The following is a 25,023-nucleotide window of genomic DNA, read 5'->3' as shown; positions in this document are numbered from 1 at the left end:
CGCCTTGTCTTTGATATCCTGCAAGTAGCGCCGCCGCGACTCTTCGTCCGGGAACTGAGATTTGGGGGCGGCGCCTTTTTTCGCTTTTTTAGCCATTTTGATGGGAATGTGTGGGGGGTAGGGGTGGTGAGATGGTAAGTGTGGATTGGTGGGGAAAAAGCGAGTCTGGGAAGCGGTTGGGGTACTTCGCGGATGGAGAGTGCAGCAGCGATATGCCGGGTGAAAGCAGCGAGCGGAAGGCAGCGATGCTCCTCGCTGTCGAATTCGCGGTCGCAGGTCTGTCCACGTGACTGCGTGTGCCGATGCGAATATAACTCTCTCTGTTCTTCCGCGCCCTCCTCCCAACAACAACAACCACCGACACCCATCACCCACCCACCCACCCAACACCCATCCCCGCCTCACCCCCTCACGAAACAACATCAGCAATGTCCTCCGCCATCTTCCGGTTCGCATCAAGGGCCGCCGCTTCCCGCTCCGCCATCTCCCGCCTCGCACAACCACAACAACTCCACCGTGCCGTCGCACGGCCGATGCTCGCCGCATTGCCGGTCCGATTCTTCTCCGCTGAGAAGGCCCCTTTGACTCCTCAGCAAGGTATGCGAAGCGTCTGGCATGAACCTCTTGTTTTCTGGATATTGGTTCTTGAAGGCTTGTGCTCTGGGGACAGTCGGGAACTGGATAACGGAGGGCGGAACTTGAATTTGTGCGGGATGGGATCGGCTGTGTGGAAGATACGAGGCGTGGGAGGGAGGTTCACAGGAGGGGCAAGCGGTCAAGCTTGGGGCGGTTATTGCTTAGCAGCTGGAAAAGACGGTGTTTGAGATTGGTCATTTGGCCGTAATTCCGAGTGGCCATCCTCCGAACAACGCGCACAAATCACCCTTGCTCACGAATACCTCCTCACCTACAGTGGAGGACCGCGTGCTGCAGCTGCTACGTGACTTTGATAAGGTTGACGCTAGCAAGGTATGTTTTCAACAATTCGCTGTGTCCACATTGGTTGTGAGCTCTAAGGCGCACGCGAAGGGGAAAATTGCGCAACCCTTGTCCGTTTCATAACGTCGTTCTAATCCTTCCTTTCGTTTCTTAGTTGTCCTTGGACGCACATTTCATCAACGACCTCGGATTGGACAGCCTGGACCAGGTTGAGATCACCATGGCTGTAAGTACTCTCATCCGCGGAGGTATTGGCAGAGACGTCGTGAGCTGGATTAGGTGGATAGGGAAGGGAAGGAATGAACATTGGATGCCCGAGGAGGAGGGATTGTGATTGCGGGGCTTTCCCATGACGTTGAGGCTACCGTGAGCAAAAAGCGGTGCTATCATCGAAAACCTTTGAAAGCGATAGCTAACATCACATTCTCCGCCCCGCTGAACAGCTGGAAGACGAGTTCAACATCGAGATCCCCGACCGGGACGCCGAGGAGATCCTGACTCCCCGACAAGCAGCTGACAAGGTAACGTCTCTTACACCTCATCCCCATGATCACACATTCACGCAGCGGTTCTAATTCCGCTGTCCAACAGATCTTCAGCAACAAAAACGCCATGTAGATTGCCCCTTTTCTTCGATTACATGAATAAACTTACGGCACCCTTTAGCCTTACCTCCTGCTCTTTCCGCCCCTCCCGTGCACACCATCTCTTTGAATATCCGTTTGTGAATATATATCCGCGGGTTCTCTCCCCTGTTTTTTTCCGACGTGAAGCAGTGTTGGCCGAGGTACTCTCCCCATGGGGCACACGCAAAAAGACAGAACGGCTAGAACCCATCCGTACGGACACAGGGCGGTATTGGCTGCTGATCCCACACCAACATGTCATTTCTACAAGCTACACCGGGGGTCACAGTTCCGCCCCGCCGTTTCACAACGTTTACTGATTTCAATTTTTGACTACATATCATACCACACCATCTCAAGAACAGAAAATACGCACAGTACGCCGTAAGAAAGAAAAGTTGTCCGCAAACTAAACCCCACTGTCTAGCTAATATCAACCGTCCGAGTCCATATTGTCCGGGGTGTATGTCCATTCCCTTCTACCCAAATGTTTGAGAAGACGGCATACCTATTCGTCGACGACTTCCACATCATTCCACACCGCCTCGTCATACCACCACGAATTGCGGACATTCTTGCCGCTGGTCGTCGAGAGCGCCGCAGAATGTGCGCGTGCGCGTCGGTCCCTTCCAGACCCACTCCCATTCCCATCATCCGCCGGGTTATACGACTCCTGGGTGGTCGTCGGCTGGTCTCCCGGGTGGTAGTAATCGTCGAAGTAGTAGTACTCGTCGGTGTCGGACTGGGCGGTCTGGTCGGCGGCGGCGACGACGAAGGTGCCGGGGCGGCGGATGGGGTGGATGTGGAGGGGTGGTTGTTGTTGTTGTTGCTGGTGTGGGTGGTCTCTGTTCGTCAGATGGTGGTGATGCCGGTGTTGATCATGTTGGTGATGTGGAAGCGGGTGTTGTTGGCCTTCGACATCATCCCCGCTCAACAGATTCGTCGAACTGACCCCCGCAAAGGTAAACCAGCTCATGCGTTTCTTACTCAACAATGAGAACCTGTTTTTCTTGCCCGTGTTGCTAGAATCCTGCGTGGAGTAGGTCAGCGGGCCGATGGTATCCGTCGGTGGGTGTTCGTCCGGAGAAGAGGCGGGGGCGGTGTGGGTGGAGAGGGCGGAGAGGGAGCCTGGGTGGCGGTCGGTGTCTGTGGAGGTTGAGCGCGGGGTGTATGTGTTGTTGTTTGTGATGGGGTTGGAGCCATTGAGAGACGCCTTGCGCCGCGGGGGGACGGGGGGCATAGGGGGCGCGGGTGAATTGAACGGGTGGGTGGTTTTGCCGACGAAGGAGACGCGGCGGTTCTTGTAGGCGGCGGCTGGGTCGGTGGTGGAGCTGGAGGATTGTTGTCGGGAATGGCTGGAGGGGTAGTATTGGCTTTGATCCGGGAAATACGAGTTCTGCTGATGATGGCGGTGGGGAGAACGCATCGGCGAGCGCGGTGACGGGGATGGGGGCGGGGTCTGCAGGACGCTCATCTCCACGCCGCCGTTCAGGGGCACATTGGGCTCGCTTTTAGATCTAGCTCGCGAGCTCGCCCCGCCGTATCCTACGGTATGCGAGCGGCTCGGGAACGGTCGGTAGGCCAGACTCTCACCACCACCACCGGCCGAGTTCGCACTGTAAGGTCCGATTGAGATCCTCGACATCCGCTTATTGTGCACGCTCAGTCTATGCTCTCTACCGCTCGGCCCGCCGCCATCTGTACCCAACTGCATCGACATTTTCCGCTGGTCCAGCACTTTCCACGACACCGGAGTGGTATTCCGTTTCGATACCCACGCAGCGAGAAGCGAGCCAACTGCAACCAGTAGAGTCGCTATACCTAGTGCAAAAGCGGCGGAATAGCCGCCGTTCCCACGGAGCACACCTGAAAAGTGCGCGAGGTCGTCGCTGGCGTCGAACCATGGTGCTTGCAATTTTCCGACTGGGGAGGGTGTTGAAGGCGAGGCAGCCTCTGCGGCGGCGTCTTTGAAGGGAGTGGGTTGCTTGTAGATAGGGACTGTGAGAGGTGTGATAGGAGGAGTTGCTGTTGGGGTCGGTGGTGTGTTCGGGAACCCAACGAGCCTGAATGACGTTGGCACGGCTTGCGGAAGCGGGGAGAATATGGTGGTGGTTGTGGCGGATAGCGGCGTTATTGTTGGTGTAGGCGGAGCTGCGACGGCTCGGGAGGTTATATGGAAGAATGGCTCGAGGGTGTCGACTGGCGGGGGGATGACAACTGGTGGCGGCACTTGCCGTTTTCTGAGCAACGGCATCCCTGACAGAGGGAGTGTGCGTTCGCCGCAGGAGGAGGAGGAGGACGAGGAGGAGGAGGAGGAGGATACGAAGCGAGGGGAATGGAAGGCGATAGATAGAGACGACGACGACGACGAAGGCTGATGCTTCAGTTGGCAGGAATACGTAGTAGCAGTGGGACGGACCCTTGGACGTGGGGTGGGTGGGGGGCGTGCAAAGTGGCGGCGGGTGAGAAATGGGACGAGCGGCCGAGGGCAGTCAGTCACAGTCAGTCACAGTCAGTCACAGCTGAGTCACAGAGAGAGAGAGAGACAGAGACACGAAACTTCGGCAAGTCGAACGGCATTGTTTTTTTCCCACGCAAACAGCATGAAAACCCAGCAGACGTATGATAGGTTCACAGCCGTTGCACGCGGGTCTAGCGCAATCTCCACACTAAGGCCGGTCTTCAGACGTCATGCCGGTTCGTGCTTGCTCTTTGACCGTCTTCTGGACTTCTTTCTCATCCACGATTGCCTACAGGAAGAAGGAGGCAATCTATAATTCCCACGCGTAGTGAACGTCAAATCTCGGATTCAAAAAATACACTTCGCACAGGGAACATCGCCCACAGGCTTCTTCAGTCAATTACTCCTCCTCAGCGCCCGACGCGGGAACTCCAGCTAACACACGATCGATTAACGAGAACACCGACGAAGGAACTTTGGACAGGTTCTCGAACAAATGCAGCTAAACCTCGAACATATCGCACAATAGATAAACGGCCATATAAGGTCCTGGTTGCCCCTAGACTGCGGAACGACTACTACAATGACCTTGTCGATTGGTAAAGGTGCACCGTAAGATCAAATACGTCGACCTGTTCAGCTCATGCCTCGACTGTAGGTCTGCATTGAACATTATTGCGGTGGGATTGCAGGAAGCGGTGTATTTATGGGACAAGGTGCGATTCCAAGTTGCGAGCCTGCATGCGCTCTGGTACCTGATACTTTTCAACGTACAGAGTACGGAAGTACATCACAAGCTTTGGCAGACACACCTCCCGGATTACATCAGCTCCTGCAAGTTTTCGCCAGATGGGACCAAACTGGTCATTGGAACGTTCCATGGACGTTGCGAAGTTTGGGCGATCAAAATGGATAATATGCGGGGCTCTCGCTGTATCGCACGCATCCAGCATCGGAGCGGTGTGACTGCTCTGGCGTGGGGAAAGACAAAAGACGGAAGCGTTATCCTGAGCACAGGCGATAAAAGTGGAGTCATCAGGACTTATAGCACGACTGCGAGAGCATCAAATTCCCGCCACGGAAGCCCTGCAGATTCAACTCTAATGAGCCCTGGTACACCTACTCCCATCGGCAATAGTTCACCCATCTCAAGTGCTTCCGGGAATGGAGACTTCGTCTTGATGCAAACGTGGAGAGGATTCCATACCGGTAGACTAGTTAGCTTGAAGTGGGGCGACGGAGTCTTGGCTAGTGGTGGGAACGATTACCGGCTCTGCTTCTGGAACCTCGGTTCTGATGCGCCCAAACGTATCATTCACGACAACAAGTCGGCCATCCGAGGTCTCGATTGGTGCCCATGGGATCGGAATCTCCTCGCGGCGGGATGTGGACGAGATGACCGTCGCATTCGCGTATATAACTCTCAAGGTGTGGCTGACAGTCAATAGCAACTTTCATTCGCCGGAGAGCGGGGTTTACTTCCCTTTCATTTGCATCTTACCACACACAGGGGACCTGCAAACCGAAATTTATACCGGTTCTCAAGTCTGTTCCGTACACTGGTCTAAAAACTTCCGCGAACTGGTCTCCACTCAGGACGACATGGACCAGCAAATCGTCATCCGGAAATGGCCCTCGCTGGAACCCACCGCGACGCTCTCAGGACACCGCAAGCGGCCGCTGTTCACCGCCATGAGTCCCAACGGCGAGGATCTCTTGACCGGTGGGGGCGACGAGGAGTTGAAGTTCTGGAAGTGCTTTGCTGGGAAGCCGCGGTGGAAGGTTGCCACGGATGGGAAGGAGAATAGACTCATGGCGATGGATTTGCGGTAGTAGCCCAGAATGTAGATAGCGCAAGAGACCTATTCTAGAGGTCTCAAAGTCAACGAAGAATCTCTGGTAGTTGCCTGAATGCAAAATCTATTGTCCGTGACGCTGAATGTTCGAATCTACGAGGAAGTCAAGGCGTTTATGCTGTATACGGGGTATAAAGATAAAGGCTATGATATAGTGACTGGGCGATTTCCTACACGTAAGGAAACGTTTTCCACGCCCTGATCCGTAACCGTAAAATGATACTCGAAATTATTCTCCACCGCAAAGAACGTCCCCTTTTTCAAATCCAGCGGCTTCAACTCCCTGATCATATACATCCTCGTCTGGAAGGACGAGTGTTCCGAGAAGTTTGTGCCGGGAATCTGGTGCCTTTTGTAGAGCAAGGACGTGCCTTCTACTTCAAGTGTGAGTGTGCCTCCTTCACCGTAAACTCCGGCGAACTTTTGTAGGTCGGCTTCCGTGGCCGGGATGCCTTTCAGGGATTTCGGGAAGCCGTCCTCGGGAAGCGTTTCGCCATGCGCCACGCGACTCAATGTCCAGGCAAAGGTTTTGATGTTGCTCATCTCGGTGTTTGCGAGAATCATCAAGTAGATGCCAGAGTCGAGGTACGCGCGGTGGCTAGAGTAGAACCCCTCTGTGGCCCCGTCGGTGTTGATGAACAGGCCCCAAGGGCTGGAGTCACGGCGCAGACCGCAGCCGTAGTAGGCCTCGGGCCCATACTCGAGGAGCTGGCTTGGGTCCTGAAACAAGAGGTCTCGCGACTGCTCAGACAGTACCGGTGACTGGCCTTTTGGGGCGAAGATGACCGCTCTTGCCCATTTCTCCATGTCCCACACGGTTGAGACGAGGCCTCCGGCGCCCCGCGCAGTGTCCATGGATAGTACGTATTCGCATTTGCGCCATTGCGCAGTCTTTCCGTACGATCGGCCTATCCTTCGGTCGAAATTGTAGCCCGTAGCCAGGCCTTTTACTGACGCGAAATCCTCCTCTAACAAAGTCGATGTCAGGCCGGCCGGCTTGAAGCAGAATACGTCCATGAGCTCCGATATGTCCAGCCCGGTCACCGTCTCCAAAATGTGGGTCAGGACGACGAAGTTGGAGTCGCAGAACTCGAAGCTGGCACCTGGCTCGAATCGAAGCGGTATGTTTTTGATACGATCTATAATGTCCCTCTGCCCGTTCTTGGTGGGTAGGTGCTTGGTGTCTTCGTAATCGTCCAGATTCACGTAATCGGTGAGACCGGTGGATTGGTTCATGAGGTGCTGCAGGGTGATCTTGGCAGCCGCTTCCCTGGGGAAGTATGGGTCTTCCTCGTTCTTGTTCAGATACTCGTCGACGGTTCCATCGATTTCCAACCGTCCGTCTTCAATAAGGCGCAGAGCAACGACACACGTAAACTGCTTCGAGTTAGAAGCGATTCTGTACTTGCAATCGGGCGTGTTGGGGACGTCGAATTCCCGATTGGCGAAGCCGTATCCCCGAGCTAGGAGGATTTCGGTTTTCGCAGAAGGGTTGGCGGGGTCGCGGCGAGTTACGATGACCGAGCCCTGAAACTTGTGAACGTCCGCCCAAGCACGACACAGGTCGTCGAGCGTCGCGGTGAGGGGTGAACTTTCCATCTTTGCGGGAATCGGAGAGGATGCGGATAAGTTCGTCGACGTTGGGAGTTTGGAATGAGTTACGATGGGCAACCTTCAGAACCAGCCGCTATTTGAGTACAGTACACCCCGACCTGCAGCTTCTCCTCCTCCCTCACTGCGACTGCTTGCCTGCGGCCCGTCCGCGGCCCAGTGGCAGTGGGCGAGTCCCATCGTGGAAGCTGCCAGCACCACTTGGCGGACGGACGGAGAGTGGACGGAGAGGGAAAAGTTGCATGCGGTCAAAAGTGGTTGTGTCAGTCGATGGCGGTCGCGTGGCGCAGCAATTGAGCGTCTCCTCCGGAACTTTGGAAACGTCTGGCCGGCAGGCAATACCTCCGCATTATTCACTTCAGCACAACAACGCTCTATCATCATTGCGGTATTGACCTGCGACTGGTGCGACTTCAACTCGCTGCTCTGTCTGTTGCTGACCTCCTTGCGCGCTTGGTCTTTGACATATTCAGCCTGGTAACGAGCATCGGTGCCATCCTAGAGTCCAACGCCACCGCGTTCCAATAGTGCTCAATAAACTCCAAAGGAGCTCCCCGGAACCCCTGCCGTGAGCGACAGCTTTGGTAGATCAGCGCTCTGGGTTCCTCGTTCTTTGAAAAATGGATGACTTAGGGGACTTGGCGTGGAAATCCCACGGTTTCGCTGCCAAGCCCTCCGTTCGCAACAATGCTACAGGCAACTCTACCCCGCTCAATCAATTAGGAGCGGGCTCAACGAATCCTGCGCATGCAGGCATTGGTGGAGCCAATGCGGGAATACGGAACAACGCAACTCCGCCATCATTCTCTCCATCGGCATCTTCGTCGACGACGCCACGCATGGCGTCTGCGTCAGCAGGCTTTGTTCCTCTTTCGAGCAATCAGCAGTTTGGGAACGTGGGAAGCGGTGCGAACAATCCTACGGCCGGAATCAAGTCGTTCACGTCGCTGTCATCTCAATCTGGTGCATCTGCGTCGCATAGCAGGTCAGCATCTCCGCGACCGCCAGCCCCGACAGGGTCAGGAGATGTTTTCGGAAATCTGGTTTCCTTTGGCGGAGCTTCTGCTGCACCGAAGCAGACGCTGGGGAACATGACGATGGATCAGCAGCGTCGAGCCCAGGAACAGCAAAAAGCTGGGTATTCACAGCCTCAGCAAGTGCAGCAGCAGCAATCGGGGTTGGGATCCTTGGGCAATTTTGGGGCAGGGGGAGGATATGGTTCCGGCGTGAGCTCTGGACGAAACAGCGGAACGGCCACGCCAAACCTATCTCGAGCGTATGGAGGGTCGGGTGGAGTGGCATCTGCACAGAACGCGTTGCCAAGTAAAAACGACTTCGCTGATTTGTTTAGCGGCCGCACCGCGCAGCCTGCGGCACCCACTCCATTAGGAAGTGGTCTAGGAAAGCCCTTGCAGGCAATGGGAAACAAAGCGTCGCAAGCTTCACAACCAGCAGCTCAATCAAATGACGCATGGAACTTGGATTTCTTGGCGTCCGGAGGGGCAAGCGCTGCCTCTAGCACCATGAACAACGGTCCTGGCAAACCCCATTCGGACGATCCGTTTGATTTGGAATTTTTGGGAGCCCAATCTAGAAATGGCACGCCAGCAAGCGAGCCCGTGGCGTCGCTACCAGGAATCAGTGGCGCGAAAAGCCACACAGCAGATGACGATAACTTCCTGGGTCTTTTAGGACGGCCGGTTTCGGAAATGCCAAAGCCAAAACCTGCGCCTCCGCCTGCTCCTGTGGCGGCACCAATACCCCAGCAGGCTTCATCCGCCAGTCATTCCCGCGCGTCCTCCGTCCCGGTATTATCTAAGCAGAGTGCCGAATCTACTTCCCTCGATTTCGCGATAGCTCAGATTCTCGACATGGGCTTTGACCATCAAAGCGCTCGAACCGCCTTGGAAGCGACCGGCAATGATGTCACCGCCGCCATCGATTTATTGGTTCAAAATCGCGAAGCTCAACAAGAAATCAGAGAGCATCCCGATTCCGCGAGAGGCAAACCTGCAGCCTCGAGACAACAGCCTCAACAGCCGTCCCCGTCCCACGCGCATCGAGTTACCAAGTTCAAAGATGATTATGAGGACGAGTCGTCAGACTCAGATTACCCCGGTTCAGGAGCGCGGCGAGGAAACAGGTCGGCAATACCATCTTCTCGTGCGGACTATCAACATGCTCGCGAGTCCAGTGCCGGATCGAGTAACGCCAGTGCTGGTCTGACCCAAGAGAAGCTTGTGCAGACTGCTAGTGCGATTGGAACGTCTGTGTTCAAAAATGCCAAATCTATGCTGAATTACTCCAAGCAGAAAATTACCGCGGTTGTTGAGAAAGCTCAGGCGGAGTTGGATGCCGCCTCTTCTGGCGCAAGACCGAGACAGCAGCAAAATCGTCGGGGTGGATATGACGACGAGTATGACGATGGCGACCAGGAGGCCGAACGGCGATACTATGAGTCAAAGGAGCGGGAAGGACATCAGAGGGACGACAGTGACGAGGAGGACAATGCCCCTGGGAGGGGTCAATCTCCGAGGTTGCAATTCAAGGATGAGGGAGACGACGGATCATCCCGCTCCAAGTCTTCACAACAGCAACAGCAGCAGCAGCAGCAATCTCCGCGTTCACAGCAGCAAACAAATCATTCGGCGCCGCAGAAGGAGTTCCGCTCATCCCCATCCCACCAGCAGGCCTCACAGCACGTCACCAGCCTCTCCTTCGCGGCCCAGACCTCCCCAGCCCCCGTCCGCCCTCCCGCCGCCGCCGCCCCAGCACCAGCCCCCCGCAAACCAACCCCACCACCAGCCGTCACCGCCACCCCCCAACAACTCGAACAATCCAACCTCCACAAAGAAGCTGGCAACGCCCACTTTAAACAAGGCCAATTCGGCGACGCCGAAGAATCCTACACTCACTCCATCAACGCCCTCCCGGACCTGCATACCAACCTCACCGCCCTCTACAACAACCGCGCGGCCGCACGACTCAAAACGGGGCATTACCGGGAAGCCGTCGAAGATTGCACTTACGTACAGCGCATGGACGCGAAGGATCTCAAGAGCCTGTTGCGCCGCGCAACGGCGTGGGAGGCGCTGGAGAAGTGGGAGAATGCGAGGGATGATTATAAGGCGGTTATGGCGATTGATCCGAGTGTGAAGGCGGCGAGTACCGGGTTGGCGAGGGCGCAGAAGGCGCTGAAGCCGTTGAGTGAGAGTACCCCCGCTGTGGTGGCGCAGAGTGCGGCGACTGTGCCGGTTGTTGCGGCGCGGAGTGCGTTTGCAGACTTTGAGCAGCCTGTGTCGAAGTAAGTCAACTTTATCATGCAGAAGCCCAACTACATGGCCACGATCCTGACGAGTCCTTATTTCTGTAGGCCCATGGACCCATATGTCGCGAACGCCGTCAACACAGCAGTCGCCAAGCTACGGGAACAGAACGAGGCGGCGGAAAACGAAGAGAACATGAAGCTTGCGCTCAAAGATCAAACGGACGATTTGGTAAGAGTCCCAGTTTCACATGACCGCACGATCTCGTTTGACAACGTTGCTAACCCACCCCACCCTCTCCTTATTCAACAGATCAACCGCTGGCGCCGAGGCAAAGAAGACAACCTCCGCGCCCTTCTCTCCTCCCTCGACACTGTGCTCTGGTCAGAACTCAAATGGACATCCATCAACCTGTCCGAGCTCATCACGCCGCAGCAGGTAAAGATCAAGTATATGCGCGCTGTTGCGAGGGTGCATCCTGATAAGGTAAGACATTGCGGACACGACGGCGTTTTGCGAAAGGCGCCTGTGCTGAATAACAATTCCCTTATATGATGCAGCTGAGCCAAGACGCGACAGTCGAACACCGACTGATCGCCAACGGCGTGTTTGGGACACTGAATAAGGGTTGGGACGCTTTCAAGGCGCAGAACGGCTTGAATTGAAAGGGAAAAATAGCTCATAATATCGATATCCACCTTATTCATCCCACCATTTCTTTACTTTTTTGGATATGCGCAACACGGCTCCGATTATCATTTGCGGCATTCTTCTCTCTTGCATATTCATGCGTTCTCTTCGAGGGTTTGAAAGAATAGATGGTATAGAAAGCTTGGCGTTTCAGAGCAGTAATTGATGCAGTATGCCGTACGTTTCCAGAAGAAAGCAGTCCATGAAACCAAAGGTGCCACCAACCGCAACCCAATAAAACCGAGAAGGTTCGCTACAAGATACTCATGGAATTGTCCAAAAAATCGCATCAAAATGCCAGCGAAAAAGAAATCTAACAAATGCCAAATACGCCTATGCCTGACTACTCGGTGCGGTCCCAGGGCCGCGCGCAGAGCATGCCACGCTGTGTTCCAGAAGAAGTAGCATTAAGCGAAACCGTTGGGCGTCACATCCAGCCGTTATGGCAGACCATGAATAACTCACAATTTCACCCGTTCCGCCTCCAAGATATCTCCACCATCGAGTTTGAAGGTCGGCCGGTCCACCACGAACGTCCAGACGTCGTCGCAAAAACGGTATTCGCGGAGATGGCCCTGGGTTACCCAACAAGGGCAAGTCAGAAGGTGCATACAATGCTGACTTCTCTCCAGGGCTTTATAAGTTTGTCACCCCCAACCTTTATATGTGTCTTCGCCCGGACTTTTGAATGCAGAGCTTCTCCTATGGTTACGTCAAACTGTGGTGGGAATGAAGTCAGTAGGAAGAGAATTGAACTTTCCCTGGGTCCAGCCTGCGTAAATAAGAGCCTCCTCAAAGTCACTGGCAAGCAACAAAATTGCCTGCTCCCTGCACTCCTCCTCACCCCCTCGCTAAGGCCTCCATGAAAGTATAAGGCTATGCATGAACCTACCTGCTGCAGCACCTTAATAGCAACCTGCGGGTCCAAATGCCCTTCCTGGATCAAGTCGTCTAAGGTGTCGGTCAGGGCGAGTCCGAGTGACGACCGCCGGTATAGCTCATACTGCGTGGCCATTGTCGAAGCTGCCGACACCCAGTGTTGTATGTGGTGAGTGTGGGTGCAGATAATCCCTTTCTCACAAGGGTCTATATATGCTGATGAGTGTGGGGAAGCATGCGGGGAAGGGCAAAGAAGTGACGCAGCTCAGGGGGAGACGGACGCGTTTGGGGAACTGATGGAAGGTTGTGAACTGCAACATTTGCGAACATTGCCACCGTGAGAGTAGCAGCACATGCAACCATAACAAAGCAGGCCCAACACAACAGCCCAATGGAAAACGGAGCGGCAGTCGCCCAGACCCCAAGTCCAGCCCCGGCAACGATGACAGCAACAGCGGATACGCCCGCGGCATTGGCTTTACAACGCCATACCTGCTATGATCTCTTACCCGTCAGCTACAAGGTCATAGTCCTCGATACGTCGCTGCCGGTTAAGAAGGCGTTGGCGGCTTTGTTGCAGCATGGTATGGAATGTCTGTTAGTAGCATAAGTATTATGACGGCTACTTACGAACGTTTTGCTGTTAGGTGTGCAGTCGGCGCCGTTATGGGATTCGTCGGAGATGAAGTTTGCTGGCATGTTGACTGGTATGTGGAATGTTCAGAGCCCGCGACCAGCTCTGACGATGATGGATATTGATTTTAAAGCCTGGCAGTAACGGATTTCATCAACCTGATACGATACTACTACGACCACGCATCCTACGACTCGGCGCTGGAGGAAATCGAGCAGTTGCTAATATCAGGATTACGAGGTTCAGAAGGATTACCTGCTCTACGATCCTCGTGAAGGCTTCACTGACACCAGCGCTTCCACCTCAACAGAAATCCAACGAAAAATGGGCTCCCTTAAATCACGGAATATTTCAATACATCCCATGCAGACACTCTACGAAGGTGCGAGGATGTAGCCCCGATTCGCATTGATCTATCTTGAGAGAAGCTCACAATCCTCATCTACAGCTAGTCAGATGCTCCTAAACGATCACCTACATCGCCTGCCGCTTGTCGATCGGCATGAGAACCAGGAGACGATAGTGTCGGTGGTGACGCAGTATAAGATTCTGAAGTACTTGGCTGCAAATGTGAGGATTGGGTGAGATGGGCACCATTGTTTATCGTGCTCGTTTGCGTTCTTTTCGATTGGGCGGTTATGGACCCTTTTGGCTGAACAGCATTTGCCATCTGATCAGGCACCAGCAGTGACGCGGCTAGCAGTAACGTTGGGGCAACTCGGCATCGGCACCTTCAAGGATTTGGCGACGGCTACGGCATCGACGCCGCTTATACAAGTTTTGAATTTGTTTATGGATAGGCAGATATCTGCGGTGCCTATTGTAGATGCTGAAGGTAAAACTTGCGCGCTTGTAACACTTGGTGATGCAGATACTTATCAATGGACGGTTGGCAGGGATGGTGCTGGATGTGTATGAGAAGTATGATGTGCTGGTACGTGGGGACGAGCGACGTGGAAATGGACCATCAGACGAACAGAATTCTCACCGAGACCGCGCAGATGCTTGCACGGGAAGGCGCCTATTACGATCTAGAGATGCCCGTCAGCGAAGCACTAGTAAAACGAGCACCGGTAAGGACCGCCCATCCTCCCTCCAGAATCCGCACCTTCCCCATATCTAGCCCTCATCTCGCAACCCCCTCCACGCCCCCTCCAACCAGGACTTCGAAGGGATCCACACCTGCACACTCAGCGACACCCTCGGCCACGTCCTCGAAACCATACGACGCATGCCAGTACATCGCTTCATCGTCGTGGACCAAGGGAAGCTGCAAGGGGTGGTGTCGCTGAGCGATTTGCTGCGGTACCTCCTCTCGCATTGAGAACCTGGAAAGTGACCAACTTTCAAGTTTTCGGGCTGGGATCATTTGACTCGAGACATCGCAGATCCTTTGTCTTTTTTGTATATATTCTTGTACCCTTCCGATTTTCTTTTTTGCTGCCACTGTGAATATGCATATGGCTTAGGGATGTACCTCAAGAGGGCGTACGTTCGGCGTGGTGACAGTGTTGCCTTCATCAAAACGCTCTCTTCCAAAAGCATTATAATGCTGGGGATCGCACAATGAATCGTTGTTTGCATGATTTTCATTTGTACTATTCTCCTCCTCTTCGAAAGCCCAATGGGTATTTTCTCTAACACAGATATGCCTAAGTTCAGTGGGATAGTTCGTCTCATCATCTATTCCTCAGCTGGTGCAGCGGCGACGGGCTCCTCCTTCTTCAGGCCGTCCTTGTAAAACAGTTTCTCCCCTCTCCGTGCTCCCATCGGTTGCACCTTGTTCTGTTGAGAGCAGAAGGCAGGGAGAGTAAGTGTGTGCGTCGGGACGTTGGTTGAGCGACACATAAACCGAATAGCCTGCTGGGTTGGCTGGCGACGAGAGTTTTGGCCTCGCCGGCCCTTTCTGTCGTCTGAGCACCAAGCGCTAGCAGATGCCCGCGATTGCTCGCTTCGTTCGCAAAAATACGAACGTTCGATATCGCCCACACACCCTTCCTCGCCTATTCTCAACCATTTCGTTGGCCCAACGTCCACCCTCCCTCCATCTCGACCCTTCTCCGTCAAACTTTCCCTCCCCAGACAAACACCCACCATGTAAGTTGAAGATCCCCAGTAAAAGAACCCGGGAATGACAAGAGTCAGGATAATCCCGAAAGCCGCGGTACGACGGTTGAAGCGGTAGTAAGCGTGAGTGGATTCCTTCATATGATACCATTTTTCTGCAGAGTCAAAGCCCGGTTAGAGACCTCCCAAGGTGAGATATAGAGGGTGTTACTGGTCCATACCTATTGCCGGGTCGATCTAGTTATCGTGAAGAGAGAACAGGTTTGCAATCGAGAGACTCGTCAGTACAACAAGGTAGAGAGGCGTGTTTTCGCCATAGGAATCCTCCGCACTGAGTGAGAGGGGGAACATACCAAGAGAGCGGGGTATTTTCCGTGGCCACCCATGTTTGCTCTGCTGGGAAGGTGTTGAAGTTGAGAAAACGGTCTATACGTGGTTTTGTTGTGGGTCTGATTGCGTCGTCCTGGGTGCAAGTTGCAGGTCACAGTCAGAACCTGCAGCGCAAGTCACAGCGCAAGTCAGCAGTGCGCGCTTTCCCCCAACTGGTCCCTCTGTTCCCGAAAGCCACAGTCTAACTTCCTTACTCTATAGGACTCCTTTGGCACGGGCATTATCTCCCGTTCACATACACACTCTCCCTCTGCTTCTGAATACCGGCTACGGGGCTGGCATCGGGTTCTGGTGGCACCTTGCTCCGGTTCGTCTCAACGTACACAGGTGGAATACAAAAGGGAAATTGCAAAAGTCCCACTTTCCACGTGCATATAGGACATAACTTCCAGGGACAGCTACTCCGAAAGGCCAGATCACTCAGTTGTGAAGCAGTGGCGTAGTCAGTGAATTCAGGACTGTCTCGCAACTCCTCTGCATATTCCATAAGCCCGTATTCGCTCCCAATGGCTAGTTCGTCCAGCTCGGCAATGGAGGACACCTCCTCCTCGTCAAGTTCAACGAGGGCGGGAAGAACCGAAAGCGAGAGGCTCCAGGCGGTCCTGGACTCTCTTGTACATACCGCCACCATCTTCTCCTCCGGAAAGGGCATCAACTCTGAGGAAGAACCCGAACGACGGCTGTTTGACGCGGAACTTGGGAGGATTCTTGCTGACGACGGGATAAGTGTCTCTGACAAGATAGACTTCGTCACCGAGTTGGCGCAGACTTGCTTTGGAGCCGGTTGGGAGGCGAATCCGGGCGCTATTGCGGCTGGAAGGGATGGTCGCGATGATCCCGGAAAGAGGAAGCGCAAGAGATGCACTTCCTCTGCGTCGGTAAGTTTTAGTGTTGACGTTCGCACTTTTTCGAGCAATCAACTAATCATGCCCACAATTACAAAATGTAGGAACAAGGGAAACGCCGATCAAAAGCTTCTGGGAAGCGACCAGCGGACTCGTCATCATCACGCATTGTCCCATGTCCCATGTTCATGCAAGAATGCCCCGAAGATCTCCTCCTGTACGTATTCTCGCATCTGGACGCGCCCTCCCTATGCCGAGCCTCGCAAACCTGCCGCTACTGGAAAACGCTCACGGATTCATTCGAGACGTCACTTTGGACAACCATGACCCGCCGCGAATGGGGCCTGTCGGATCCCAACCCGCTCGGGTTGTCTTGGAAGGAGTTCTTCAAGATGCATTGGAATATACATCAGGGGACGTTTCGGGTGCATCAGATTGAGGAGAGCGTGTCGTCGTTTAGTCCGCTGACGAATGGTGCTACAGAAGTGTCGAGTCGGGATGAGACTGACGGGGCTGGGGTACATACACAGCTTCCAGGGACAGGGACAGGGACGGATGCTGAAGCGTCAAATTCGGCGTCAGATTCGACCTCCTACGGCGCGGAATCCCCACCACCTAAGCGGCGTTACGTCGCCGCATGGCCAGCTGACCCCATCAACGCCTATATCGTTGCCCTCGACGCCGAAACCTCCAGTCTCGCCTGGGTCGAAATCGAAACCGACGCCCTATGCATCTTCGTCTCCGCCCTTCTCCCCTCCGGCGTCATCTCCAAACCCCTCGTCCTGCGCGGGCACGAAAACCCCATAGGCCTGATTCTCTCAAACATGGAAGGGACCCTCGTCTCCTTCGACGACTCGTCCACCATCATCGTCTGGAACCTCGCCACCATGCAGTTCGAACGCGCCATCAATGCAAACGACGAGCTCGGTTTTATCTTCTCCATGAACATCCATAAACGCAAAATCGTGACCGGTGGGCAAAACGGACGCGTGATTGTCTGGAACGCCGATACTGGCGACTCGATCTGGTCCGTCGATGTGGATGAAAAGTACATCCACCGCCTCTCAGTGCAGAACCTACTCAATGTGGCAGTGTGGGGCGATCTGGTCGCGTATGGGATCTGGGAAGGCACGTTCTGGGTCGGGGATATGAAGGAAAAGAAGGAGGTTGCGAGGTTTCATGTGAGCGATATGAAGGAAAAGAACCGGAGTGTAGACGAACGCACGAGGGCTAGCTTTTTCCAGTTTATCAACGAGAGCTCGGCTATACTGGGGACGGCGGCGGTGAATTCGTTGTTGGCTAACGCGTGGAGTGGGTTGGAGGCCTCGCTGGGGACGGAGACGGCGACTATGTTGAATATGGTGGAGCTGATTGAACGGGGGCTGCAGACTTCGACGGGAGAGGGAGGGCCAGGGAGCAGCAGTAGCAGCGGTGGATCGGGAGGGTCGTCCAGCGCGGCTGGGACCGCAACTTCTTTGAGCAGGCTTCTCCAAGAAGCACTCTCGACAACATCTTCGGTCTCGATGCACGTGAACATCGGTTATGCCGAAGCAGGACAACCGGACGGACCACCCTCAAGCGCCTCTCCCTCGCATATGCCGGGTGGTAGCCCAGACACGAACGCCAACGCCAACGCCAACGCCAACGGGACAGTCGCCACCACTTTCCACCCCTGGAACCAACCCTCCACCGACAACGACGACGCGTCCTCCACCACCTCCATTTCCTCCGACGAAGCCGACGAAAACGACACCCCAGTCCCGCCCGCAAACCAACTCCCCACCGCCCTTGCCCCTTACGGCCCCCCTCTCGTCAACTACCAGCCGCCGCCCGCCCCCCAATGGGCCACCACCCCCCCAGACGCAACCCTCTACCCCATGACCCTCGCCCTCAACGCGCACATCCTCCTCACCAACGGTCCGCTCCCTAACCAGCTTGCCGTCTGGGACCTCCGCGCACCCCACAGCGGCCGCAACGGGCTCTACACCCTCGCCTCGGCCCGCAAACCGGGATCGGAGGCGCCGCATATCAAGTTTGCGGAGATTAGCAGGGACGGGAGTATGGTGTTTGCGTCGACGGCCAGGGAGCATATACCCGTGCTCGGGCAGGCACCGCCACAGGACCCGCCTGAGGCGATTGTGAGGACGAATGAGCTGTTGGTGTGGGATTACCGTGTGCCGGCTGTGAAGGCGAAAAGGAGGTTTGAGAAGGTTATGGTTGCGTCGTTCTTGGGGGAGGAGGAGGACGAGGCGGAGGAGAGGTTGGAGGGGCCGATTGAGGTGTGGGTTTGTTGGGATGAGGTTTGAGATTGGGATTTAGGGGCTTGCATTCATAGCTACCCCTGCCTTCATAGCTCAGGGTCCTCCTTCTGTTCGTACACCAAAATCACAAATTTTCTATCTGGCGCGACAACAGAGCAGATGTTGTTTGCCCTCCGCCTTTGAATTTCTAAAGGTTATGTACATGTACAATAGTAGGGTTATCGTTATCACATCCAAAAAAAAAGAACAATCGATAGCGAGATCCATCCCAAAAGAGAAATAATCCATAGTGACACCCTCATCGTTCTCCCCAAAAAAGTCTACATATACACCCGCACAACTCTATCCAACCCCGCAGCAACCAAAACCTTCCTCACAAGCACCCCCCCACCTTTCTTGAGCTCCCTCGCCTCAATCCACCTACACACATTCACATCTACCCCACAATCCAGCTTCTCCACTCTACCCGTATGCACTTTCCACACCACCACGCCGCCGGTCATTCCCCCACCATTACTCGATCTCCTCGCGGCCTCGGCACCGGTACCCTCAACATGGTTATCCCGTTTTATTCTTCCCTTGACATCCCACGTCCCGCAATACACCCACCCGCCACACGGACTGAACGCGCCGTCGACGCGGATGCCGGCGGGGATGGAGCGGGACTGGTAGATCTTGACGGTGGATGCCGTGAGGAGGTTGAAGAGGCGGAGTTGGTTGTCGCAGCAGATGAGGAGGTAGGTTGGGTGGGTTGGGTGCGGGGTGAGGGAGGTTATCGGGGTTTTGCTGTTTGAAAAAAAAAAATAGAGGGTATAAGTTCTGGCGTGTGTGACATGGAGAATGCGGGAATTACAAACAACATACTTAGCCTTCAAATCCCCCAATTGAATCGTATGCAGCAGCGTAGTAGTCCTAACGCGATAAATCCTAATCGAGTAACTCAAACTCGCCACCAGATTCATCTGATTCGGTTCACCGGCGTTGCCCACAAACACAAACGACGTGAACGGTTCGTTCGCATGCACGGATGATTCTACGGCTCCATTCGTTTCTTCTATCGAGAAGATCTTGATGGACTGGTCGCCTGAGCATGTGGCTGCGCGGTCGTAGTCGCCGCCGGGGACAACGGACACGCGGAAGATGATGCGGGTGTGCAGTTTCTTCCATGTGCGGAGGACGGTGCCGGTGCGCCAGTCCCAGAGTTTGACGTCGAATTCCATGTCGGCGGAGAGGAGGAGGTAGGGTGATTCCGGGTGGAAGACGAGACAGGTGACGGGTTTACTGGTCCCGTTTTCCAATTGTGTGAGGAGGGAGCCTGTGCGCGCGTCCCAGATGGAGATGCGTTTATCGGAGCGGTCGTGGGAGCCGGCGGTCGCGGCGACGATTTGGCCCGTTTTGGAGACGCTTGTTACGTCGAGGGCGCGGATCTCGTTGAGGACGGGCCCGCAGGTTGTTGAGAGGGCGAAGTCGGCGGAGGACAAGTGGGTGGGCGGTGGGGGAAGGTCGGCGTCGGGGTCTTTGAGGAAGGAGTGGGAGTGAGAGGTGTGAGTGCTGTGGCGGTCGGGGTCGGCGGCGCTTTGGGTGTCGTGGGTGTCGCGGGGTGGTTTGCCCTCGCCTTGGGTGGATCTCCTCCGGTTTTTGGGGCCGGACCCGTCGTGTTGGGTATCGTTCTTTTTTGCGGGTGAGGCTGATGCCTGTGCTTGCGCGTGAGATGCGGCGGGAGCCGCGCCTGGAGAAGTTCGTTTCACTCCGCGCGAGTTTTTCGGTGGCGTGGTGAGCAAATCTGGAAGTTCGTCGGCGGTAGGAACCCGGGCTGATCCGTTTGCGCCCTCTTCTTGTTTGGGTAGCTGCTTCGAACTTTTTTTCCGAGATCGTGCCGTGCCTTTGTGATTGACTCCATTCACCGTCCCTATCTCCGCATCGGCGGTTGACTCGCGACTCACAGCCTTCTCCAACGGCGGCCCCAGACTCCTGTGCCCATCACCCGCATGCCCCTCCTCCATCTCATCCAACAACTTCCTAGCCCTCCGCCAATTCCGACTCGCCAGCACAACACTCTCCAACCTAATCTCCTCATCCTCCTCCCCAACCTCATCATCCATGAAAAACTCTCCCAACGCGCGCGCAAACAACGGCTCGCTGCTCCGATCCGGTGGCACCTCTTCTCCTGCCATTGGTTGTGTCCCGCTCGAGTTGCTGACGTACAGCCGCCTCCACCGCTTCCCAGCCTCCCAAAACGTCGTAAGCTCATCATACCATTGCAAGTCCACATACGGATTCGTCTCCTTATCACCCTGCTCACTCAACAGCTCCAGGAGTAACCCCAAATCCTTCGCAAACCACTCCCCGCGCCCTTTACTCGCCCCCGCCACCTCCCGCTCGACTTTCGGTTTCAGTAGGGTGTCCAAAACCTTCTGCGCGGTGGGTGTGTCGTCGCATTGCACGAGATGGATGAACCAGTATTTTGCAAGCACAAAGGCTAGGTCTTCGAATGCCGCTTTATGCTGCTCGTCGGTATCTTTGACCGGGGATTTCGATTTGGCCACATCCCGCACAAGCTGCACAGCCTCCCCCATCCGTCTCGCATCGAGGTGCCGGCGGAGCACCAGGCCGCGGGATACATTGCCTATTGTTCCCTTTTCGCGACAGAGGGCGAGGACGACGTTTGCGAGGCCGGCTGTTTGGGCTTGGTCGGTTAGGATGAGGGCGACGAGGTGTGGGGGGACGGGAGGGGCTGTTTCGGGGGAGGGGAGGTGGGTGAGGGCTTGGAGAGGGGTGTGGGATGAGGTGCGGAGGTTTTGGAGTTGTTGTTCGAGAGCTGCTATTTGGGCTTTGAGTTCTTGTTCGCGGTTGAGGGCAGCTGAGAGGGCTGCGGCGTCACAGGGATCGGAGATGTTCGTGTCGTCTGTGGTGTCTGGAGGTGAGTGTTCGGCTGCTAAAGCGATGCTGCCTGGACGGGTAGAACCCATTCCTGTAGAGGCCTCTCCTCTGCTATGGCCATTGCGGGCAGGTCTCGAGTGCGAAACCTTAGCTGCAGATCTGTCCACTTTAGTCGGGGCGGATGCAGAGGGTGATAGCAGTTGCTGTTCCTTCCTCGGACCCCTTGTCTGAGGCTCGAAATCAGCGCCCGTGGATATCTTCCTGGGATGCGAATTACCAGTAATCACGTCGCGCTGAGAGTCGGTCGCTTCGACCGCATCGTTCCCACTAAGAATCGACTTCATCAATACCGAACTATTCCGTTTCCGTAATCTGGCAGCTCTGTTCCCCGTATCCTCACACTTTCCAGCCTCGTCCGTGCCCAACCCACCCACATCAGGGGTCTCTTCAATCATACTGCTCGCTCCATTCGACTCGACCATACAGTCCGCAACACCATTGCCCAGCCCGTCCTCTCCGGTAGACCCGCTCCTTTCCGACCCCGACCGCGCATGGATATTCTGGCGCACCATATCCTTCACGCGCTGAATCTCGTTCTCGCGGTCCGCTGTTCCATCCCACCATCCACCTCGCTTCCTGCGCAGTTGTGGGGACGTGGCATTGGAATTAACGCTAGCATCGGTCTCGGTGATGGGATCGTGTGGTGGTAGGGGTTTTGTGATGACTGATCGACGCGATGTGGGCCGACTCGTTGGTCGCTCGGTTGTCGGCTGATGCGGTGTGTGTGTGATGTCCTGTTGGAGTGGACCTGAGGAAGAGGCTTCTGATTTGGCGAGATCATCGCTCGACCTGCGGGCTTGTGGTTCAATCCCGGCGCTTTTCAACCATTTGAGTCGAGACTGCGATGGTGGTGAGGACGCAGGTCGCGTAGTTTCATTTGCATCTTGCAAGAGCATTCCATTGCTGTCCTTTTCATCGTTTCCAGCGGCGTTTACGACGGCTACATCGGGTTTCTGCATCCTTGCTAAGCTGGGGCCACCGACAAGGCTGTTCTGCGACCGCGTCCGTCCAAGCCTTAAGTTGGCGACCCCGGGACTCCCGAAGTGGTCGAATCCTAGCCCGAGCTGCACGGGCCCAGTTCTCGACAGTGACCTACGCAAATAGGGCTCTCGGCTCGCAAGATGTTTCTTATCCGACGCGCTATGCCCATTGTCCCATAGTTCGGACGCTGGATGGTGCGCGCTGGGAAGACCATCGTAAATGCTGTTATGCAACTTGCTTTTAGAGGAGGAGTCGGACCTTCGCCGTTCTACTATAGGGGGTAAGGAGGTGAGCGGCGGGACTGCGCCCGTGACGGTCGACACCATGGGATAGCTCCCGTGATCACGGCGAAGAAAGCTCAGCACCCGGAGCAGTGCGCGAAGATGCACGCAGGTAGAAGTGGAAGCTCCGTTCCGCAGGACCAGAAGCGCATTTCAATGGCTGTGGCGCTTCAGACAAGCTCGGTTGAGGTCGAGTACTGCAGTAGGTCGCTGTCGTCTATTTCAAAAGAGGCCCACTTCCTTTGGGAAAAAGCGCCTGCAGAATGACAGTGACGCGGGGAAAGAGACCGACCACTTCCGCTCTCACTCATCCCCATCCCGAAGCCCCTTCGCAAGCCAGGGGTGGAGAGACAGCCGACAGACTGCAAGTGGAGCTTATCGTACCCTCGTACTGTAGATACCCACAGAGACATACGCACTTCGTCACATACTTCCACAAAATGACAACTTTGTCAGCAATCGCAGACTTCAACTCCCTCCCACCACCTGACTTCAACTCCATCATATCCCTCCTCTTCGAGCCCGCCCCACCGCTAGCCAAAGCTCTCTACGCAGCTCGTCCGTTCGACAGCTATGACCACCTTCTCCAGCAAACCGACGCCATCCTCCACAAACTCTCGCCAGAGGACAAACTCATAGTGATCAACGCGCACCCTCGAATTGGAGAGAAGAAGACAAACCTGTCTGCAATGTCGCTAAAAGAACAGGGGTACACCAGCGCCACAGCACAGCAGCCGAACGAAGAGGATCCACAGGTCATGGCAAGGCTGAAGGAGCTGAACAACGAGTACGAAGCCAAGTATGGCTTCAAGTTTGTTGTGTTTGTCAACGGTAGGAGCAAGAAGGAGATTGTGCCTGTCATGGAACAACGGCTGAAGGATGGGAAGAAGGAGAGGGAAATGGAGACGGGATTGAGGGATATGGTTAGTATAGCCCGTGATAGATTAGGGAAGCATCAGAGGTAGTAGCTGGTGTTTCCGCGAAAGCTGCCAAATGAACAATGTGTCGAGTGGACCAAGCTTAGACGATCTATGCAACTATGTACAGTGGATTGAATTGCTATGGCCAGTCCCAGAACGCCCTCCACGAGATGGACGCCTTCGAATCTTTGAAGCTTTTGGAGAGGGATTGCGGGACTAGGGGAAGGATGATTTCTGGCACTAGATCACGCTGCAGCCCTGATTCTTGTTTGCGACGGAGACCGAGGCCAGACCGAGGCGCCCGAGGCGCATTCGAACGCACAATGAACTTGATCTGACCTGCTACAGTACATCAGCAAACGAATAGATTGGGTGCTCGCGGGTTCTAAGCAATGTCCCTGAACCAAGTCCCCTACACCTGAGTTCGTATGTACTTGCACAGTATGTAGAGCCGATGCTGTTCAAGACACACGCCTCATTTGAGCCTTCATACACCAAATCAGGGCACTGGCGGGCGTGAAGTGAACGACACCGTGGCTGCAGACTATTTTTGAAAATGGACGTCCCTGATCAATGCTCCCGTGAAATTGGACGTCCCTGATCAATGCTCCCGCAAGCCATACCCATTAATGCAAAGATCGATGATCAGGATCGCATGCCGATGGAGGACAGGCCCGAGAGGCCCGCCGACCAAAGCGAAAAGGGGGAAATGTACGTAGTAGGTACAGTATGTACTCTATCTAAGAGGTCCGTCCAGATGACGAATGCATTTGATGTCAGAGGGTGCAGAGACGGGCTTCGTATCAAAGTTCCCACGCAGGCCATTTGAACCTCCATACGTACCAGTATGATATCTATCAATATACAGTACAGTACATTCACCAGATCAAGAAGGAGACCCCATGGCGGTCAACTGAATAAGAACTGCGACGGTCAAAAAGCAAAAGTGTGATTGGCTGATCCGGGTAAATTATCAGTTTACTCAGCGGCCCTCAGCTCCACCTATTTGGACTTGCGTACGGCCGGTGACTTCTGACGCGTAGACACTTCAGATCCTCTCGGGCGGATCGCGGATCGTATCCGGCGGGGCGTTGATCGGCGAAAGGACATCCATCCCCCTTGACGGCCACGCTTGCCCACGCATTGCAAATGGGATAGAGCGGATCGCTGTGCTGCCGTGGCAAGGGAATCTCGCATCTCCCCTTACGCCCAAAAACATGGGGCGTGGAGACGTGTATACTACCACTACTACTGTGTCTTTTGATACCAGAATGGCTGAGGGGTGGATGGCTTTTCATGGATGTATGGGATCAGGGATGACGACTATATGTGATTGTGCATACGCAGACACTGGCATCCCCTGCCATCTTCACCGA

At 55.0% G+C, this 25,023-nt stretch overlaps 11 protein-coding genes across 11 annotated transcripts; 6 read left to right on the top strand and 5 right to left on the bottom strand.

The window, feature by feature from the left end:
* The first annotated feature begins 365 nt into the window (after positions 1-365).
* EV422DRAFT_547713 (acyl carrier protein) lies at positions 366-1,806 on the top strand. Its single transcript, XM_053071614.1, has 5 exons — positions 366-597; positions 914-969; positions 1,094-1,165; positions 1,383-1,460; positions 1,531-1,806. The coding sequence occupies exons 1-5, from the start codon at positions 429-431 to the stop codon at positions 1,555-1,557; spliced, it is 402 nt and encodes a 133-aa protein (XP_052920922.1). The 5' UTR covers positions 366-428; the 3' UTR covers positions 1,558-1,806.
* On the bottom strand, positions 1,802-3,991 carry EV422DRAFT_547712 (uncharacterized protein). Its single transcript, XM_053071613.1, has one exon. The coding sequence runs from the start codon at positions 3,817-3,819 to the stop codon at positions 2,074-2,076; it is 1,746 nt and encodes a 581-aa protein (XP_052920921.1). The 5' UTR covers positions 3,820-3,991; the 3' UTR covers positions 1,802-2,073.
* Positions 3,992-4,156: 165 nt separating this feature from the next.
* EV422DRAFT_336934 (WD40-repeat-containing domain protein) lies at positions 4,157-5,943 on the top strand. Its single transcript, XM_053066416.1, has 5 exons — positions 4,157-4,262; positions 4,322-4,625; positions 4,685-4,742; positions 4,803-5,454; positions 5,537-5,943. The coding sequence occupies exons 1-5, from the start codon at positions 4,169-4,171 to the stop codon at positions 5,857-5,859; spliced, it is 1,431 nt and encodes a 476-aa protein (XP_052920920.1). The 5' UTR covers positions 4,157-4,168; the 3' UTR covers positions 5,860-5,943.
* On the bottom strand, positions 5,934-7,736 carry EV422DRAFT_336948 (beta-lactamase/transpeptidase-like protein). The gene has a single exon (XM_053066417.1). It carries the CDS (start codon positions 7,479-7,481, stop codon positions 6,027-6,029), a length of 1,455 nt encoding a protein of 484 aa, XP_052920919.1. The 5' UTR covers positions 7,482-7,736; the 3' UTR covers positions 5,934-6,026.
* An 81-nt stretch (positions 7,737-7,817) lies between these two features.
* Positions 7,818-11,597, top strand: EV422DRAFT_336553 (uncharacterized protein). The gene is made up of 4 exons (XM_053066410.1): positions 7,818-10,797; positions 10,867-10,990; positions 11,072-11,245; positions 11,320-11,597. The coding sequence occupies exons 1-4, from the start codon at positions 8,114-8,116 to the stop codon at positions 11,422-11,424; spliced, it is 3,087 nt and encodes a 1,028-aa protein (XP_052920918.1). The 5' UTR covers positions 7,818-8,113; the 3' UTR covers positions 11,425-11,597.
* Positions 11,598-11,782: 185 nt separating this feature from the next.
* On the bottom strand, positions 11,783-12,464 carry EV422DRAFT_572290 (transcription initiation factor IIA, gamma subunit, helical domain-containing protein; the record flags this gene model as incomplete). Its single annotated transcript, XM_053073098.1, has 4 exons — positions 11,783-11,834; positions 11,915-12,024; positions 12,108-12,167; positions 12,342-12,464. The coding sequence occupies 4 exons, from the start codon at positions 12,462-12,464 to the stop codon at positions 11,783-11,785; spliced, it is 345 nt and encodes a 114-aa protein (XP_052920917.1).
* A 306-nt stretch (positions 12,465-12,770) lies between these two features.
* Positions 12,771-14,286, top strand: EV422DRAFT_572289 (uncharacterized protein; the record flags this gene model as incomplete). Its single annotated transcript, XM_053073097.1, has 9 exons — positions 12,771-12,912; positions 12,976-13,035; positions 13,104-13,202; positions 13,273-13,344; positions 13,411-13,532; positions 13,641-13,797; positions 13,859-13,896; positions 13,964-14,035; positions 14,125-14,286. The coding sequence occupies 9 exons, from the start codon at positions 12,771-12,773 to the stop codon at positions 14,284-14,286; spliced, it is 924 nt and encodes a 307-aa protein (XP_052920916.1).
* A 359-nt stretch (positions 14,287-14,645) lies between these two features.
* On the bottom strand, positions 14,646-15,415 carry EV422DRAFT_572288 (uncharacterized protein; the record flags this gene model as incomplete). The annotated part of the gene is made up of 4 exons (XM_053073096.1): positions 14,646-14,747; positions 15,057-15,184; positions 15,251-15,266; positions 15,383-15,415. 4 exons carry the CDS (start codon positions 15,413-15,415, stop codon positions 14,646-14,648), a joined length of 279 nt encoding a protein of 92 aa, XP_052920915.1.
* A 151-nt stretch (positions 15,416-15,566) lies between these two features.
* EV422DRAFT_336781 (uncharacterized protein) lies at positions 15,567-18,708 on the top strand. The gene is made up of 2 exons (XM_053066415.1): positions 15,567-16,297; positions 16,369-18,708. The coding sequence occupies exons 1-2, from the start codon at positions 15,926-15,928 to the stop codon at positions 18,568-18,570; spliced, it is 2,574 nt and encodes an 857-aa protein (XP_052920914.1). The 5' UTR covers positions 15,567-15,925; the 3' UTR covers positions 18,571-18,708.
* EV422DRAFT_336670 (uncharacterized protein) lies at positions 18,708-22,881 on the bottom strand. Its single transcript, XM_053066412.1, has 2 exons — positions 19,390-22,881; positions 18,708-19,311 (listed from the first exon to the last, which is right to left on the bottom strand). The coding sequence occupies exons 1-2, from the start codon at positions 22,770-22,772 to the stop codon at positions 18,846-18,848; spliced, it is 3,849 nt and encodes a 1,282-aa protein (XP_052920913.1). The 5' UTR covers positions 22,773-22,881; the 3' UTR covers positions 18,708-18,845.
* A 286-nt stretch (positions 22,882-23,167) lies between these two features.
* On the top strand, positions 23,168-23,692 carry EV422DRAFT_501884 (Oxo-4-hydroxy-4-carboxy-5-ureidoimidazoline decarboxylase; the record flags this gene model as incomplete). The annotated part of the gene is made up of 1 exon (XM_053068232.1): positions 23,168-23,692. One exon carries the CDS (start codon positions 23,168-23,170, stop codon positions 23,690-23,692), a length of 525 nt encoding a protein of 174 aa, XP_052920912.1.
* Between the last annotated feature and the right edge of the window lie 1,331 nt (positions 23,693-25,023).

The sequence above is a fragment of the Fimicolochytrium jonesii genome (genome assembly GCF_025526975.1).
Source record: "Fimicolochytrium jonesii strain JEL569 chromosome Unknown EV422scaffold_43, whole genome shotgun sequence".
Classification (NCBI taxonomy): Eukaryota; Fungi; Chytridiomycota; class Chytridiomycetes; order Spizellomycetales; family Powellomycetaceae; genus Fimicolochytrium; species Fimicolochytrium jonesii.
Note: the sequence above shows the minus strand (reverse complement) of the source record. Positions and strands in the feature narration are given on the sequence as shown.

Bases quoted from the DNA above. Each gene is read 5' to 3' on its own strand.
- EV422DRAFT_547712 (XM_053071613.1), bottom strand. From the start codon at position 3,819: ATGCCGTTGCTCAGAAAACGGCAAGTGCCGCCACCAGTTGTCATCCCC.
- EV422DRAFT_336934 (XM_053066416.1), top strand. From the start codon at position 4,169: ATGAAAACCCAGCAGACGTATGATAGGTTCACAGCCGTTGCACGCGGG. The intron at 4,263-4,321 runs GTTCGTGCTTGC...GATTGCCTACAG, and splicing joins GGTCTTCAGACGTCATGCCG to GAAGAAGGAGGCAATCTATA. The intron at 5,455-5,536 runs GTGTGGCTGACA...TACCACACACAG, and splicing joins TCGCGTATATAACTCTCAAG to GGGACCTGCAAACCGAAATT.
- EV422DRAFT_336948 (XM_053066417.1), bottom strand. From the start codon at position 7,481: ATGGAAAGTTCACCCCTCACCGCGACGCTCGACGACCTGTGTCGTGCT.
- EV422DRAFT_547713 (XM_053071614.1), top strand. From the start codon at position 429: ATGTCCTCCGCCATCTTCCGGTTCGCATCAAGGGCCGCCGCTTCCCGC. The intron at 970-1,093 runs GTATGTTTTCAA...TTCGTTTCTTAG, and splicing joins ATAAGGTTGACGCTAGCAAG to TTGTCCTTGGACGCACATTT. The intron at 1,461-1,530 runs GTAACGTCTCTT...GCTGTCCAACAG, and splicing joins CCCGACAAGCAGCTGACAAG to ATCTTCAGCAACAAAAACGC.
- EV422DRAFT_336670 (XM_053066412.1), bottom strand. From the start codon at position 22,772: ATGGTGTCGACCGTCACGGGCGCAGTCCCGCCGCTCACCTCCTTACCC. The intron at 19,312-19,389 runs GTATGTTGTTTG...TTTTTCAAACAG, and splicing joins TTGGGGGATTTGAAGGCTAA to CAAAACCCCGATAACCTCCC.
- EV422DRAFT_336781 (XM_053066415.1), top strand. From the start codon at position 15,926: ATGGCTAGTTCGTCCAGCTCGGCAATGGAGGACACCTCCTCCTCGTCA. The intron at 16,298-16,368 runs GTAAGTTTTAGT...TACAAAATGTAG, and splicing joins GATGCACTTCCTCTGCGTCG to GAACAAGGGAAACGCCGATC.
- EV422DRAFT_336553 (XM_053066410.1), top strand. From the start codon at position 8,114: ATGGATGACTTAGGGGACTTGGCGTGGAAATCCCACGGTTTCGCTGCC. The intron at 10,991-11,071 runs GTAAGAGTCCCA...CTTATTCAACAG, and splicing joins AAGATCAAACGGACGATTTG to ATCAACCGCTGGCGCCGAGG. The intron at 11,246-11,319 runs GTAAGACATTGC...TATATGATGCAG, and splicing joins CGAGGGTGCATCCTGATAAG to CTGAGCCAAGACGCGACAGT.